At 42.0% G+C, this 16996-nt stretch overlaps 2 protein-coding genes across 3 annotated transcripts; one reads left to right on the top strand and one right to left on the bottom strand.

The window, feature by feature from the left end:
* Positions 1-2252: 2252 nt before the first annotated feature.
* Positions 2253-6295, bottom strand: LOC141614831 (uncharacterized). 2 transcript variants are annotated; one of them, XM_074433557.1, is made up of 7 exons: positions 6148-6295; positions 3842-4018; positions 3593-3716; positions 3366-3495; positions 3112-3272; positions 2892-3008; positions 2253-2789 (listed from the first exon to the last, which is right to left on the bottom strand). In XM_074433557.1, exons 2-7 carry the CDS (start codon positions 3865-3867, stop codon positions 2376-2378), a joined length of 972 nt encoding a protein of 323 aa, XP_074289658.1. In that variant the 5' UTR covers positions 3868-4018; positions 6148-6295; the 3' UTR covers positions 2253-2375. The 2 variants fall into 2 exon arrangements, with proteins under 2 accessions (XP_074289658.1, XP_074289659.1); XM_074433558.1 differs by lacking the exon at positions 3842-4018.
* A 7280-nt stretch (positions 6296-13575) lies between these two features.
* On the top strand, positions 13576-14289 carry LOC141613340 (uncharacterized). The gene has a single exon (XM_074432072.1). The coding sequence runs from the start codon at positions 13576-13578 to the stop codon at positions 14287-14289; it is 714 nt and encodes a 237-aa protein (XP_074288173.1).
* The last annotated feature ends 2707 nt before the right edge of the window (positions 14290-16996 follow it).

The following is a 16996-nucleotide window of genomic DNA, read 5'->3' as shown; positions in this document are numbered from 1 at the left end:
TTTGTGGCTTCCAGCTGCTTGCAAATTGCTGGGTGAATGCATTTACCAATTCAGCAAATGTGGAGATCGACCAATTGGGCAGGCTTACAAACCATCGAAGTGCTGGCCCCGTCAATGTGGATCCAAACCCCTTGCACATGCAAGCCTCCTTTACTTGCCCTACAGTTGTCACTGTCATCATCTTCTGCTTGTAGTGGCTCATATGGTCAAAGGGATCTGTCGTGCCATCAAAGAGAGGCATGTTTGGATTTGTGAATCCCTTTGGCATGGCTGTAACGGATATGGCGTCCACAAATGATGAGTCGGCATAACTGTCAGGTGCCGCCTTCTCAAGTAGAGGTGGCAATCCTGGGACCCTGCTTAGCATCTCCCTTAACTCCAAATATTGCTGGTTAGTTATGCTTCCTGAGTCTGGGGCTCGCCTGTCAGCTACCTGCTGATTCAGTGTGCTGCTTCCTGGTCCAAACTCTTGAAGGTTCTGATGTGTCATGGCAGCTAATGGGGTTGTAGTCACGAGTGTTCCCTGCTGCCAGTTCTTCTGGGGGCTGCCCGTGGACTCTATGCCAGGTGTCTGATTGGTTGCTATGAGATTAACCACATGAAGGCTACCTGACCGTGCTTCCACATGGCTGGCTGACTGCCAGTTATCTAGTGTGAGGTATCCCAACCCTCGCGGGGTTATCCTTTCTTCTGATGATACTGCTGTTAGATCCAACCTTGTCACCAGCTCAGCTGGTATCTGTCGAAATGGATTCCTGCTGCTTGATGCCTCCTGCGTTAGATCTACTAATGGAGCCCTCCCTTCACCCTCTTTGTTTGCTGACGTGACGGACTGCTACTTCAGAATGTCTATCTGCGCCCATAGTTCCCTATCTCTTTTTCTTGCTTCAGCTTCAACTTTTCTCTGGTCTTCTCGCATATTTTTCATGGCCCTTTGAAGGTTTTCTACGCCAGTGAGCAAGATTTGCGTTGGGCTGGGTGGTGGGGTGAGGCCTGAGCTTGTTGTATTTTTGTCTGATCTGGCTTGGGCTGCGGCAGCAGGGGTTTTTGGAGGTAAAGAAGTTTTTGCCGTAGATGTAATTCTTGAGGTGTGCCCAGGAGCCTGAGTTGACACCGTTGATGCCGGGTTTTGAGTAGAGTTTGGTGGCAATGACGGTTGACTGCTCCCTGACACGGCTTCTGACACTTGCTTATCCATCGCGTATTTAGATTATCAACGATTGACGACCACAATGCCCCACGGTGGGCGCCACACTGTTTAGGTGATTTTTACCAAGTTAATTGTATTAGGTCAATGCGGTCTTACTCGTTGGTTTCTTGATTGATCGTTTGTATTTGATATTTAAATAAGGAAATTAAGCATGAAATATAAATTGACAAGTAATATTTGGTGACGCGGAAAACCCAATGTGGGAACAACCGCGGGAGGGACGATACCCTGCCAAATATTGCACTAGCTTTGAATGAAAGGATGAATACAATTGAGACGGAATGTAAAGTTAGCTAGCGCGATGTACTGTGTGTGTGAGATCTTGAGTGTCCTTCTTTGATGGCTTCCTTGGCTATTTATAGGGTAAGAACCCTAGGTGTATCCTACCACGTTTATGGAAAGGAATATAACTTCCATAATAACTCTTTCCATAACACGCCATCTCCCTCCATTCTCCCTGATCTCCCTGACTTCTCCCTGTCTTATCCCTGAACTCTTTCCTAAACACTACAACAAATAAGGTAATTGGCGACCATATAAGGCGACTGAGAACAGTCGCCATTAAGAATAAAGCGACTAAGACCCGTCGCCCGCACTTCGTAGCTGGGTTTGGTCGCTTTTGGCGACAGGCGTTCGTCGCCAATTTTGGCGACTGAATTACTTTAAATCGGGCGACCAACATTCGTCGCCAAATTGGCGACTGTCATGAGTCGCTAAAAAGGCGACTGCTATTAGTCGCTTTCCTAAAATCCACGTCATCTCAAAATTTTTTAAAAAGGCGACGGATTTTGGTCGCCATTTTGGCGACAGATGTTGGTCGCCAATTTGGCGACAGATTTTGGTCGCCAAAACTACTGTTCTCTGTCGCCAATGCCCATGAAATTAATTCATAATCAGAGACTTAGCGACGGTTTCCCGTCGCCAAATGCCCAGTGTCCGTCGCCAAATTTACATGTTTTTTAGCCTAAAAATCGTTTTTGACCTAGCCAAATACGTAAAAACCTGCAAATAAACCAACATTTCCAGCAGAGAACACATGGGAAGCCAACACAACCAAACTTGATAAAGAAAATCATGTTCCATACACACAACTACGAGTTCTACGAGTTCTACGAGTTTGGTCATCTAACATTATCCGGGAATAACTACGAGTTCTACTACATAACTACGAAACAGGGAAACTTGCTCCCGCTCCACTACCACCTCCATGATTAGGATCTCTAGGATCCTTTGGTTGCGGGCGCCACCCAGTGTTGCAATTGGCGAAGAAGGAGTTCATCCGTTCCATTTCCTCCTTCATCCTCCGAATTTCAGCATCTCTCTCGGCATCCCGCCTCTCCCTCTCGGCATCCTGCCTCTCCTTGGCGGCTAATTGAGCTTGGAGCACACTCACGACACTTGGGGTATAAGGTTGTTGTTGGGAGGAAATTGACCCTCTTCTTCTTGTAGGAGGGTAGAAAATCTCCTTTGCCGACCCGGCTCCATACACATCTCCTCTTTGGAACCCCTCAACAAGATCAAACCATAGCTCATTGTCATCAATTTCCGGGTTGTTCTTCCTACGGACAAGGAATTGTTCCTAAAAAATTGATAAAACATTAATGGTTAGAGGTTACTTATCTAAAAATTGATAAAACATATACTTTAAAAAGCTAAGAAATTTTTATTTTTTGACACTTACATATAACTGTTGATCTTTTTCCTTCGCGAAGATCAACTTGCCCTTGCTTGTCTTCTTTGCGTGAGTGTCAACAAAGAGATCAACAATCGTGGGTACCTTACCCTTATTCTTCTTGGTCTTCCGGAAAAAAAAACAAGGAAATTGTTACTCAAACATGATAATTAATGAGACTAATTAAATTAGAAGACTATTAAATTAAAAGCTAAGACAAATAACTTACATCTAACACCACACGATCATGAAAAGATTGAGACCCTCCATAATGAGTAGGCTCAACTTCCGCATCCTTATCTCCTCCTTTCATGTTGATCTTGTTCCGGGCCGATGCTTCCTTGAACTCAGGACTGTTCCGGTACTTGGTATATTCCTCATATGACGAACCTGTAATCAATAAAATAACAATTATTAATTAATATATTTTCAAAATATGTAATGAATTTTAACTAATTACGGGTATTAAAAGAAACTAAATACCTTTCATGAAAGATGGCGCCTTCTTCCTCTTAGACACCTTATACATGTTGTCCCTTAGCCTCTTCTTGCCAATGTCATTATACCTTTGCCAAACTAGGCGCTCAAGGTTGGTTGGCCAATAGAACACACGCTACAAAAAGTAAACACATAGATGAGAAACAAATTAATAATAAGGTAAAAAGAATAAATAAATTATATTTAATAATATATATTTTATAAATAGATACCCGGAAGTTGTTGAACCACATCTCCTTATCTTCATCACTAGCGTTACTCCAACAAGTAACGCCGTGTGTCATGTTCTCTTGGGTGCTATTAGTCACACCACGAACAACTGTTTGACTTCTAAACCTGAAATCAAACATGTTAAAAACATAATTATATAGGAAAAAAATAATGTATAATTAACATATGTCTAAAAAAAGTCATTTATTACTAAATAAAAAAATTACAAAATAGAATGAATAAAAAATTACCAAAGACCATTCGGATCAAGGATCATCCTGTTGTCAGTATGTCGGGGTATAGCAACCTCCTCCTCCTCCTCACTCACCTCCGTAGTAGAACGGTCAACGTCCTCCTCCCGCTCCGGGAGCTACTACCTCCCTCACTATAGCCTCCGCGCCGCCTACTTCCTCCAGGAGCCATGTGTACTACAATTGAATAAAAAGTGTTAGCAAATATTACAAGATAATTATTATAAGATACAAAAAAATAAAACCTAATAAACAAGTATAAAAGACAAAATAAAACGCTAATAATTGTTTCCAAATTTTGATATGTATACTTTTAATACCTTCTCTTACTCATCATCATCATCATCCTCATCTTCTTCTTCTTCTTCTTCTTCTTCTTCTTCCTCTTCCTCCTCCTCTTCTTCTTCTTCTTCCCCCTCTTCTATCTCATCCCTCTCCTTATCATTCTCTTCTTCTTCCTCTTCTAACTCCTCCTCCGCTTCTATCTCATTTGCATAAATAATTTCATCATGATCAACTGGGGACAAAACTGTTTCTGATACAACCTCTTCTTGGAAAAAAGATGTATCAACTTCTTGAATTATCCCTCCATTGAATCTTGAATAAGACGGTTTTATAACTCCTATCCCGGCCATTGTTCGAGTATGATTCACTTCCACGAGTATGATTCTGACAAAACTGTTCGAGTATGATTCACTTCCACGAGTTTGTAACGATCATGGACTCTCGTTCCAGCTACGGAATTATCCCTCCATTGAATCTTGAATAAGACGGTTTTATAACTCCTATCCCGGCCATTGTAACACAACTCAAAGATATCCTCTAATATGCCATAATAATCATTGCCATCAAGAGAAGAAATAGTAACGCCGTAGTTGCATTTAGCCTTACTTTTGCCATAGTCAAATGTTTGAAACTTAAACCCATTAATATTGGATTTGAGGTTCTTCGGGATAATATTTTTCTCCATGGGAGATCCAATTGTAGTAGTTTGGAAAAAAACCATTTGTAACAAGATGCTCTTCTACTTCAATGTCAAATAAATATTTTAAGTTTTTACATTTAGTACAAGGACACCTAAGTTTATGTTGTTCCAAATCATATGAATCTTGACATCTAGCAAATTCAATAAATCCACGAACTCCCTTTACAAATCTAGCGATAGGACGTTTCTTCTTATCTACTCTTTCTTCGTACATCCAGCTACGTTCAGATCTCTTCATTTTAATCTATAAGCAATATATAGCAAACTAACCATTTTAAATAATAATATTTAATTTCAACAAAAAAAGCAATGGTTATCTCATCCTCCATTTTATGCTAATTTCAAGATTTCAATTGGGTCCTTATCACTCCAACCTAAACCCATCAATGTACGTTTCAAGTCACTAGCAAACACACATTTGTGAATTATTAATGAGAAAAAAATTCGGCAGCAATTCCCCTTAGTTCTCCAAATACACAATGTGGAAAAGATACATATTCCACATATGTATTCAGAGAACATTGGAGAAATTTGCAACCAAATTCTTTTCTCATTAATAAAATCACAACTATGTGTTTACTACCTAAGTGACTTGAAACGTACAAAGACAGTCCCAAAATGGGGACTATTCAAGAATTGCTCCTAATGAGTAATTCTTGAACGGGTACTAGGTCATTATATATTAAACAAGTTGTCAAAATTATAAGGCAAATTTATACAATCCCCTAATCAAATGACATTACTAATTTAACAAATTTATACATCATGCTCATTCCATTCAAGAAAAATGCTAATTAATTAACAAAAATGCTAATTAAATTATTCTAACTTAATTAATTTGGTTAATTATACAAGTTGTCAAAAATGCTAATTTCTAACCCTAACTCAAATTAATTAACAAAAATGCTAATTAAATCATTCTAACTTAATTTGGTTAATTATAAGGCAAATTTATACAATCCTAACATTATACTACCTTCATAAAACTATACTACCTTCAACAATACTACTTCAATATTACTAAAACTAAGCATCACTAATCAAATCACATTACTAATTTAACAAAAACCCCAATTTCTACCTTCATAAAACTATACTACCTTATACAATCCCCTAATCAAATCACATTACTAATTTAACAAAAACCCCAATTTCTAACCCTAACTCAAATTAATTAACAAAAATGCTAATTAAATTACAACTACATACAATAATAAGCATCACTAATGTATAAATTTCAACTAGATACTAAATAAGGATCACAACTTAAACAACATATGAAGGATTGAAGTAATTAAATCGATTTGAGTCGAAAACAAACCTTTATTATAAACAAAGGGTCGGTAGGGATGTAGTGTGCGGATGGCGGCGGCGAGTGGTGGTTGGGATGTAGTGTCCGGTGGTCGTTGTAGTTGGTGGTGGCGTCGGAACTCTTGGCGATTTTTTTTTTTTTTTGTTTTGTTGATAGCTTGAATGAATGAGGGACGGGGTGAGAAGAATCTGTCAAAAAAAAAATAACAGGCTATTGGCGACCGTTTTTGGTCGCCAAAATGGCGACGGGTAATGGTCGCCAAATTGGCGACTGATTTTGGTCGCCAATTTGGATAATATTTCGTCGCCCGTGGATTTCATACGGATTTTTGGATAAAAAGTATAGTCGCCAAATTGGCGACGGATAGTGGTCGCCCGTTTTTTTTTCCTGTCGCCAATTTGGCGACTGTAGTATGTCTGTCGCCTTTATCGTGTTTTCTTGTAGTGAAACACGGACGTTCTTCCCAGTGGGCCTCGCCTTCCCTTGCACGCTTCCTGGCCCATCTGACCTTCCTCCACCCACTGACTCCCCTTTCATGGTTCCCCCCTTCATGGCCCATTTCCTTAATTATTTACTAAGTGGGCCCTACATATTATGTAAATTTTAGCCCAAACAATGGTCTCACTAATATTAGAAGTAGTAACAAAACTTGACATGTGATAGATTCTTTGTGAAACTAGAAAAACTAAAAGTATAAATTTGCTACTTCTATCTCTAATGGGCTTATTAGGCTCCGTTTGGCAATGCTTTAAGTGTTTTTTTTTAAACAGAAGTAGCTTTTTTCACAAAAATCCAAGGAAGTTTATTTTTTTTGCAAGCGTTTGGCAAATAGCTTATTTGTCTAAATAAGCTACCTGAAATATTACCTAGCGTAGCATTTCAGATTTGAGGTACCTAATTGTGGACATGGGCCACCCGCGCGTTGGTTTCGAGGGGGCGACACTTCTCCCACGGAACCTTGGTTTGCCAAAGCACGTCATGAGCCGTTATCGATTTGTGAGGCATTGAAACCGGTGAAAGGTTGAATAAGCCTGCATTTGTGGAGTCGCCACCAATTTATTGTGAAAAATTGGAAACCGTTCGAATACCTCATGCTATGTCAAGACACAAAGTAATGACATGAACACTAAGAACTCGTTACCCTTAGCATTCTATGACTAGAATGACTCTCGAAGATGCCAATGGACACGAATGTCCAGAGATCTGGAGTAAGGGGTGAGGGTACGTATTAGGAAGCTCTTTAATCGAACACCTACTCCCGCCCGCCTCGATAGCGGCCTCTACTAATGATTAGGAAAATCGTTCATATTTGATATGTTGTCGATGTAATGCATGCAATGCAACAAACATAGATTAATCCTAGCATGTGAGATTAGACTATGTCGGTTACACGTATTTTAGCAAGCAATGTGGTCAAAGTTGGAAGTTAGATTAATTACATGTGAAAAAGTCAGATGAACAAATCATACAAGGGCGATAAATAAATAAACTATAATAAAGTACAATTGAATTACAATGGATAATTGAATTTACGTCACAAGTACGCTTAAAAAAAAGGGTTTTGGAAATAAAAGAAAAGAAATAAAAGAATTTAAGGAATTGAAAGAATTGAAATATGAAAACATGTCGAATTAGTAGTGATGATAAGGATAATAGTCGATTAAAACCTAATTAGAAAGCCTACGTCAAAACAAGACGAGTCCAGAGGTAGAAACCACCTCAGAACAGGCGCAGCATCTGCTGCGTCCCTTAGAAGAAGCTCATCAGTTCATGCGACTGTTCTTGAGTTGGTTTCTGACTGTGAAAGTCATACTCGTTAATTGTTATCGCTGGTTGTTTAATTAGGATAGATTATTGATATATAACTCGAATGAAGGTTATTTAGTAAGATTATATATGCATCAGGAACCGTCATAAAATGATAAAAACGGATTGAAACGAACTATTACAGGTAAGATATTATTGACGATGTTGAAAATTGGTTTATATACAAACTTGAAGTTAGAGGCTGAAATTAAAGATTAAGAATTTATGAAGAAAACATAATTAAAACATATATCAGAGACGAATTCTTGATATGAACGAATCGAGCCTCTTAAATCCGGGTTTGAATAAGATGACGAAAACCCGCAAATATCGAATTATAAGGGATTCAAGTCGGAATTATTAAAAGGTTTTATTGAAAACGAATTATAAACTGGGCAATATAAGAATTCGGAAGAAATAAGAAAATAAAAACAAGAAAAGACTTCGAACAAAACAACGAAGAAACACGAGGAAGAAGAAGAAGAGCAACAGTGGCTAAGCAGCCTCTGGAAGAGGCGCAGCAAGTGCTGCGACCGTTCCAGAAGGTGCAACAACTGTTGCGTCTCTTCTCGACAGTGCCTCTCTGCTGATTCGTCAAAAGGGTTTTAAAATACGTTTTTGAAGACGGTTTTAGGCGTACTAATGATATAAACTCGTACATTAATTACAATAAAATAAATATATTAAATAAAATTGGGATTTTACACCCTCGGACTTACATGTTAGCGTCGCGAGATTTAACTAAATCGGTTTTTAGTGGTAACTCGACTCGATCTATGCAAATATGAAAGTGCCGTTAAAATAGGAATTAAAACAAGTTGATTAATTATGGTGTAGTGATCAAATTGGTCGGTCATGCAAACGTGACTGGTACTCAGAATGATCTGAGCTTATGTGGTCGATTGATCAAGCACGTAGGCATCGAAAGCAATAGCGTGGTCTTAGAATGCAAAGGGAGAAGAGAAGGGCGGATACTCGCGTGAAAAATATGTGAGGCAAAGGCCTCTATTTATACTAAAAACACGGAGGAATTATGGTAAGAATAGGATACGGAAGGAAAGATCCGGAAACAACCGACTTAAGTTGAAACACGGAAACTTAGACAAAAATAAAGCCTTGAGAAAAGGCGCAACAGGTGCTGCGATCCTTGGAAGAGGCGCAGCACTCACTGCGTCCTTTCTCGGGTAGTATTCTTCTACGAGAAAACGCGTTTGACAGCCTGTCGTATTTTAGGCATAACTCTCTCTACAGGACTCGGATTAAGGTGATTTTGGTGGCGTTGGAAAGCTAAGAGAAAGATCTAGAACTTTATATGAAATAGGCCAGACCAAAAAAAGTCATTATCACCTTGTAAAACGGGCCTAAATGTCGGGTTGTCATTTTGGCTAAATGAAATGCACATTTTGTAATATAAACTTAAGTTTAGCCCAAAGAAGTGACATGGGACTCAAAATGAGATATACTCATAGCATTTTATGACATCCTAACCTTAGGTAGACAAGCACATTGCTTTTTGACTCAGGATTTGACGGTTTTTGTAAATGAAGACGACTTTTGACCCGGACTCCAAATTTACTCTAATTACTGCCAAAACGACCGTAATGACACTAAGATGACAACCAAGGGGTAGACACAAGTGTACGAGTTACCTTTTATTAACCGATTTACGAAACATCATAAAATCGCGACATATGCTAAACACGCGGCCCAATCATCAATGGGTGTTTGGCGGGACGTGTAGAAACGAGGTGTCTACACTAATTATTCTTCATTTATTTACCCTTCAATATTTATATGAAATGTGCTATTATTTATTACATTTATGATATCAAATAAGAACAAGTCGTCTATGAAAATGATCAAATGAAAGAGTCCATGATAAGAGTAAGATTATTGGTGAATCTTCAAGACTTCTAATAATTTACCATAATCTTGACAAAGACTTCTAATAATTTAACATAGACTTCTAGTAAGATTTTCGAACTTGGGAGTTTTAGGTACATGGGTCAATTTTCGAGGGTATGGTCGCTTGGGAGCAATTTAGGAACATTTTATCTAGATCTGGCAAACGATTAACCCTAATTCGTCCCTAAATCGGTCCCCAAGATGTGTATAAATACCCAAAACATTACCCAAATTAAGCTAATCAAGCTTATATGGAATACCCATGTTACTCGTATAAGTGAAATCGATGGCAATCGGAGATAGGAGTAGTCCATCGATTGAAGCGACTTCAATTCGAAGGAAGAAGGAGAACCTATACAGAGGTGTTGCAACCGAACCAATTAAGGAGTTATTATAATAAAAGGTTAGTTGATTTCAAGTCTACCAATATTGTTAGGCCCAAATTCTGGATATGGGCTGAGCCAGGGAAGCAGGTCAGAAGGCAGAGTAATTAGGAAGCAGGACCAAGACAGCGTGCGTTGAGAACTTGGGCCCGGATTAGGATGCTCACATATTCACGGGTAAAATAAGAAAATCCTAGTCATTACCATATTCTGAATAAGGAAAGTCCAATCTTATACCAAATTCGGAATACTTGGCAAGAAAGCAAGGAACTCTAGGTTGGAGAGCTTCACTATATAAGGGGCATCAACACAAGACCAAAGATCCATCCAAAAATACATAAGAGAACCCTAGCCTCTGAGATATAGCAACACCGTCTTACATTATACTTTCCACCGAATTAAAGTAAAAATATTGGTGGGATTCCGTCTCCCCCCGCGGTTGTTTCCCATTATGGGTTTTTCGCGTAACCAAAATTACTTGTGTCCTCTATTTACGTTTACATTCAATTCATCATAGCACACAAAATACTATCATCAACAACTCGTAATATTGATTAGGCAATAATACCACTTTAACCCTAAATTGGTAGAAATTTACCAAAACAGTTTGGCGCCCACCATGGGGCATAGTGGTCGTCTCCGTTAATCAGTATACAAAGAACAGAATCATGTCAGGGAAACCTTAAGCAAATCCGAGCAAAATGGACGGTGCTCCAACAACACGAGCACCAACCCTACCACGGCTTCCACAGTAGTACGCGCAACCCCCACGCAACCACCAAACGCTGCACAAGGAACAGTTCCAGTGCCAGCTATCAAGCAAAGCCCTAGTTCCCAGACAGCGGTGAATCAACAGCAAACGGAAGGTCGTAGGCCAGAGACCCAGGTGTCGGCCAAGGTAAACAAAGGATGGGACAACCGGAGAAAGGAGGACAGTCCAGGCACCAGGATCTGGCTCCACCAAGTCCTACCAACATCATGATAAGCGGACTAGATACCCTGGCGAGGACCATCAGTGTTGTGCGGAAGCGTGAATATCCCGTGTTGGGCCTCTGCTGCATCTGTGTCCACAACCCATAATAGTACGATATTGTCCGCTTTGGGCCAAGCCCTCACGGATTTACTCTTGGGCTCCTTCCCAAAAGGCCTCGTACTATTATATTTAGTAGATACTTATAAAGATGATCTTCCATCTTTATTCTACCGATGTGGGACAAGGGTTTGCACCCTAACAATCCTCCCCTCAAACCAAAGACCATCATCTTGACTTGGACCTTGACCTCTACGGAGAATTTCCCATACCATACAGCCCCAACCTCTAGACACTCGCATCACCAAGTCTTGATAACCTCCCCTTAAACGACACTACATGTGTCTCACGGGGCTTGTGCTACACTTGCGTACCAAACTCCTCTGCATCCAATATACCCTAGACTGGGTCCGAATCCACCGCCTCAGCACGTCACACCGGACCGCCTTTTTGGACTTACCATGGACCGCTTTTGTTGCCTCCACTAAGCCTCAGCCCACCTCGCCGGGTCGCTGACGATCTTCTCTTGGATGGCCTGCCGTCTCAACGCCGTGAGACCATGTCGCTTCTCGCGAACATATTAGCTCTCCCTCGAGCTATAGGAGTTCACGTCTTATTGTGTACGTCCACCTTCAAGTCTTGGTCCTGATGAATCTCTGTGTCTAGCCCAAGTAGAACCTTGGGCTCTGATACCACTTGTTGTGCGGAAGCGTGAATATCCCGTGTTGGGCCTCTGCTGCATCTGTGTCCACAACCCATAATAGTACGATATTGTCCGCTTTGGGCCAAGCCCTCACGGATTTACTCTTGGGCTCCTTCCCAAAAGGCCTCGTACTATTATATTTAGTAGATACTTATAAAGATGATCTTCCATCTTTATTCTACCGATGTGGGACAAGGGTTTGCACCCTAACAATCAGGACAATGCAAAGTGAAAATAGGAGCATGATATCTCAGATGGTAGCAGATAACAATCTCCTCCGGGCCCAGATTGATGAGCTACGATAGCAAGCTACCACTCGAATGACCTGGACGCAGGATATCAGATTCAGAGGTGCGTCAGCAGGAGACAGTGTAAGGAGGCAGGCATGCCTACTACAGCAAGATGTGGTAACTCAGCTAGATATGGAAACCACACCACAACAGAGGAGAGGCCTGATTCCAACAGGATTGGGGGCACTAACACCGGATGACGAGTCAGCACGCCAGGAACCAACACCCATGTCAGATACTCTACCCCCTAGTAATTTCATACGTTCTAACAATCTCTCTGACGCAGGTATAGGAGGACGCCAACAGGGCAGGTTGATATCCGCGGCCTCGCCAGCCATAGAGCCAGCCCTGAATAGGTCGGAATATGCGTGGGTAGGCAGCTTAGGTCCAGCAACACAGCAGATGCAAGCACCAATAACAACCGGATAACAAGATCTCGCAGGAGCTACGGATCTGCAACCGCTGGTGCACCAGCAACTTACAGGAAGGGAAGCCTATATAGAGCAGCAGTACCAGGAACAACGTAGCCTTCTCCAGAGAGTCCCAGGAATGCTGCCACCCATGGAGATGGCAACGCCAGACAACTATGCTAATTCGCCTTTTACTGACGCAATAGCTGTTGTGGCTTTGCCAAAAGGGTTCAGTGTCCCGACAATGACTCTTTTTTATGGGACCATAGATCCCTGCGATCACATTAGTCAGTTTAAGCAAAAGATGATGGTGACTACAACAACAGGGGTCTCTAAAGAGGCATGTATGTGTAAAGGATTCGGGTCAACCATGTCAGGAGCAACACTATAATGGTTTGTTAGTCTACCCAACAAATCTATATCCTTATTTGCCGACCTGGTCAACGCATTTAACTAGCAATTTGCCAGCAGCCGAAGGACTCCAAAGCAGCCAAGTGATATTTACAGGATCGTCCAAGAAATTGGGGAGTCAATCAAGGACTACGTTACCAGGTTCAACACGGAAAATGTGGCCATACGAGGTTGTGACACGTCAACAACAATTAATGCCTTCAGGCAAGGCTTGGATAAAGATTCAGATCAATATAAGGAATAAACGATGCACCCCTGCGAGAGATTCGAGGAAGTTCAGCAGCGCGCAACAAAAGGATTACGGCTGGAAGAAGATATGCTGTCCAGAAAAGGAATGGTAACTTTTGAAAGAACAAGTAGAAAGGTTCCGACAGAGAAGAGGGACGAGAGAACTAAACCATACAGCAGGCCCAGCATCAGCAAAGTAGCATAAAAATCTCAGCAAGGGGAGGACTCGCAATATCCACCCAGGTTAGCTGAGTACGGGTTCAATACGGGAATGGAAGGTCTGTTAAAAGCATTGAAGGAACTGGGCGACCAGGTGAGGTGGCCTAAGCCGCCTACACAAGACAGGTCTAACGACGAAAGAGACCGTAGTAAGAGGTCTGAGTTTCACCAAGACGTAGGACACCGAACAGAAGATTATTTCAGATTGCGAAAAGAGGTAAAATTTCATGTACGGAAGGGGAATCTGGAACACTGGGGCAAGCAGGACAGGAGGGAGACAGCAAATCAGGTGCTCCCCTCTGCCCCATCTATTTGCACCAAGATCATTAACGTGATAACAGGTGGATCCGAGTTGTTAGGTTTAAGCTACTCTGCAGCCGAGAGGCGAGCTACCGAAGGCAAAAGAGAGCACCTAGAAACATCATGCAGGGTGAGCCAGAGTGACGTGCCTATGGTCACATTTGATGAAACTGACGTTGGAAACGAGGCAGAGCAGCACAACAGCGCCCTCACCATAACGCTATCTATTGGGAACTGTACCGTTCGAAAGGTATTAGTGGACACCGGAAGCTCTATGAACCTCATCATGTTTGAAACTCTCAAAATAATGGGCTTCGACCAAGAAAACTTGATAAAGAAATCCGTGCCACTGGTGGGATTTAGTAGTGAAACGGCACATTCAGTAGGCGAGATAACCATTCCAACGTATATTGAAGGAGTCAACAAGTTAGTGAGGTACCTAGTCATCGAGGGCCCAGCCACTTAAAACATTATCCTGGGGAGACCGTGGCTGCATCAAATGAAGGCAATCCCCTCAACGTACCATCAGTGTCTCAAATTCCCAACTCCATGGGGTGTAGTCAAAGTGAAAGTAGATCGCAAGGAATCCAGAAGCTGTTATAAACAAGCCCTAAAAGCCATAACCAAGCTTCCCTCATAGCAATTACAGGACCGGGGAAACTCGGAGGAATACAAGGAGCCACCCTTAGAGGAATTAGATTAGGTCCACCTGGACGAGGCGCACCCGGACAGAGCAGTATTAATTTGAGCAACCTGTACTTGAAAGCTACGAGATCAACTAATTCAATTTCTTAAGGAGAACATGGACTGTTTTGCTTGGTCCCACAACCATATGGTCGGCATAGATCTATCCATCATCTCACACAAGTTAAGCGTGAATCCGGGCTGTACCCCAGTGCAGCAGAAGAGAAGAAAATTTGCGGCATAACGGAATGAGGTTATCAACCAGGAAGTAGACAGCCTTCTGGCAGTGGAAAAGATCAGGGAAGTCAGCTACCCTGACTGGCTCTCTAATGTAGTAGTAGTGCCAAAGAAGAATGGAAAGTGGAGGGTGTGTGTAGACTTTACGGACCTAAATAAAGCTTGTCCTAAAGATCCTTTTCCGCTACCATATATCGACGCAATGGTAGATGCCACGGCTGGGGACGAAGTGCTCACCTTCCTAGACGCTTAGAGTGGTTATAATCAGATTAAGATGCATCCACAAGATCAAGAGAAGACGACATTCACGTCAGAACGAGGCATATACTGTTACAATGTCATTCCCTTTGGCCTGAAGAACGCTGGCTCCACCTATCAGCTCCTAGTAAACAAGATGTTCAAACAGCAGATAGGGAAGACCATGGAGGTATATATAGATGATATGGTAGTTAGGTCGAGGAAAGCTGGTATGCATATGGAACACTTAGCGGATACCTTCAAAACGTTAAGGGAATATAAGATGAAGCTTAATACATCCAAGTGCTCGTTTGGGGTGTCCTCTGAAAAGTTCTTAGGATACATTGTAACTCAGAGGGGGATTGAAGCCAGTAAGGAGCAGATCAAGGCAGTCCTCCAGTTGGAGTCACCACAGAGGCCAAAGGACGTGCAGCGGCTAGCAGGAAAAGTGGCAGCCTTAAGTAGATTCATCTCACGAGCCTCGGATAGATGCAAACTATTCTATGATATACTAAGAAAGAGTCAAAAGTTCGAGTGGACGGAAGAGCACGAGAAAGCATTCAAAGAACTCAAGTGCTACCTAAGCACACCACCACTGTTGGCGAAGTTAGAGTAGGGGGAACCACTGTTCCTATACCGGTCGGTTACAGAAGCAGCGGTAAGTGCCGTTCTAGTCAAAGAGCAAGAAGGGATACAGCATCCAGTATACTATATCAGTAAGTCTCTGCTTCCTGCAGAGACCAGATACACACCTTTCGAGAAATTAGTCTTAGCTCTGGTCACTGCTTCGTACAAACTGCGCCCATATTTTGAATCTCATACTATTCATGTAGTAACTAATTACTCGCTGAAAACGATCATGAGAAAGCCTAAATTATCTGGAAGAATGAACAAGTGGTCGGTACACCTAAGTGACTATGATTTACAATTTGAACCTAGGATGGCGATCAAGTCCCAAGTACTGGCAGATTTTGTCTCAGATTTCTATCCCGCTACCCATGTGGAGGCAGAAAAGGGGATGTTGACATTACTAGGGGACCAGGAGTGGGACTTGGACCCTGTATATAGATGGAGCCTCGAATGCTCGGAGAGCTAGAGTAGGTCTGGTCCTCTGGTCCCCAAAGGGGGATATGATGGTACAAGCAGTCAGGTGCGAATTCAAAGCAACTAATAATGAAGCTGAGTATGAGGCACTTATACTGGGGATGCAAATGGCGCAGGGGCTCAAAGTGAGGAACCTGAGAGTATACAGTGACTCATTGCTTATGGTGAATCATGTGAACATTGAATATGTGGCGCGTGATTCGAAGATGATAGCCTACTTAAAGGTAGCCACGGAGCAGAAGCTGAAGTTCCGGTCTTTCAAGATTAATCAGGTGCCAAGGGATCAGAACATGGAGGCAGACGCTCTAGCCACGTTGGGATCCACCTTCCAGCCCACGGAACTCCAAAATATACCAATTACTCATGTGTTAACTCCAGCTATACAGGAAGAGTTGGAACGAAATCAACCGGGGGGAGCAACGCACGTGCAACACGTAAATGGGGCAGGAATCCTAGTATCAGATGAAAACTAGCAGGTGGGTTCAGATTGGAGAAAACCTTATATGGAGTGGCTGAAAGATGGAAACTCCCAGAAGATAAGAAAGAAGCACAAAGTTTCAGGATCAAGACCTTCAGATTCGTGCTAATAGATGACGTGCTCATTAGAAGATCTTCGGCAGGACCTTATCTCAGGTGTCTGAATAAAGAGGAAGCTAACACGGTGCTGCAGGATGTACATAACATAGAATGTGGGAATCACGCTGGTGAACGAAGTCTATCTAATAAAATCTTAAGGCAGGGGTATTTGTGGCCTACTGTGAGGGCAGACGCTGTAAACCACGCCAAATACTGTGACTCATACCAAAAGGCAGCCCCAGCAATTCATCAGCCAGCAGAACCAATGCATCCGATCATCTTCCCGTGGCCATTTATGATGTGGGGAATGGACATAGTGGGGAAGCTACCCAGGG

The sequence above is a fragment of the Silene latifolia genome, chromosome 11, assembly GCF_048544455.1.
Source record: "Silene latifolia isolate original U9 population chromosome 11, ASM4854445v1, whole genome shotgun sequence".
In the NCBI taxonomy this organism is placed as follows: domain Eukaryota; kingdom Viridiplantae; phylum Streptophyta; class Magnoliopsida; order Caryophyllales; family Caryophyllaceae; genus Silene; species Silene latifolia.
Note: the sequence above shows the minus strand (reverse complement) of the source record. Positions and strands in the feature narration are given on the sequence as shown.

Coding starts and splice junctions, on each gene's coding strand:
- LOC141614831 (XM_074433557.1), bottom strand. CDS start 3,867: ATGATCCTTGATCCGAATGGTCTTTG. Junction 3,496..3,592: donor TGTGGTTCAACAACTTCCGG/GTATCTATTTAT, acceptor TACTTTTTGTAG/CGTGTGTTCTATTGGCCAAC. Junction 2,790..2,891: donor AAAAAGATCAACAGTTATAT/GTAAGTGTCAAA, acceptor TCAATTTTTTAG/GAACAATTCCTTGTCCGTAG.
- LOC141613340 (XM_074432072.1), top strand. CDS start 13,576: ATGGAAGGTCTGTTAAAAGCATTGAAGGAACTGGGCGACCAGGTGAGG.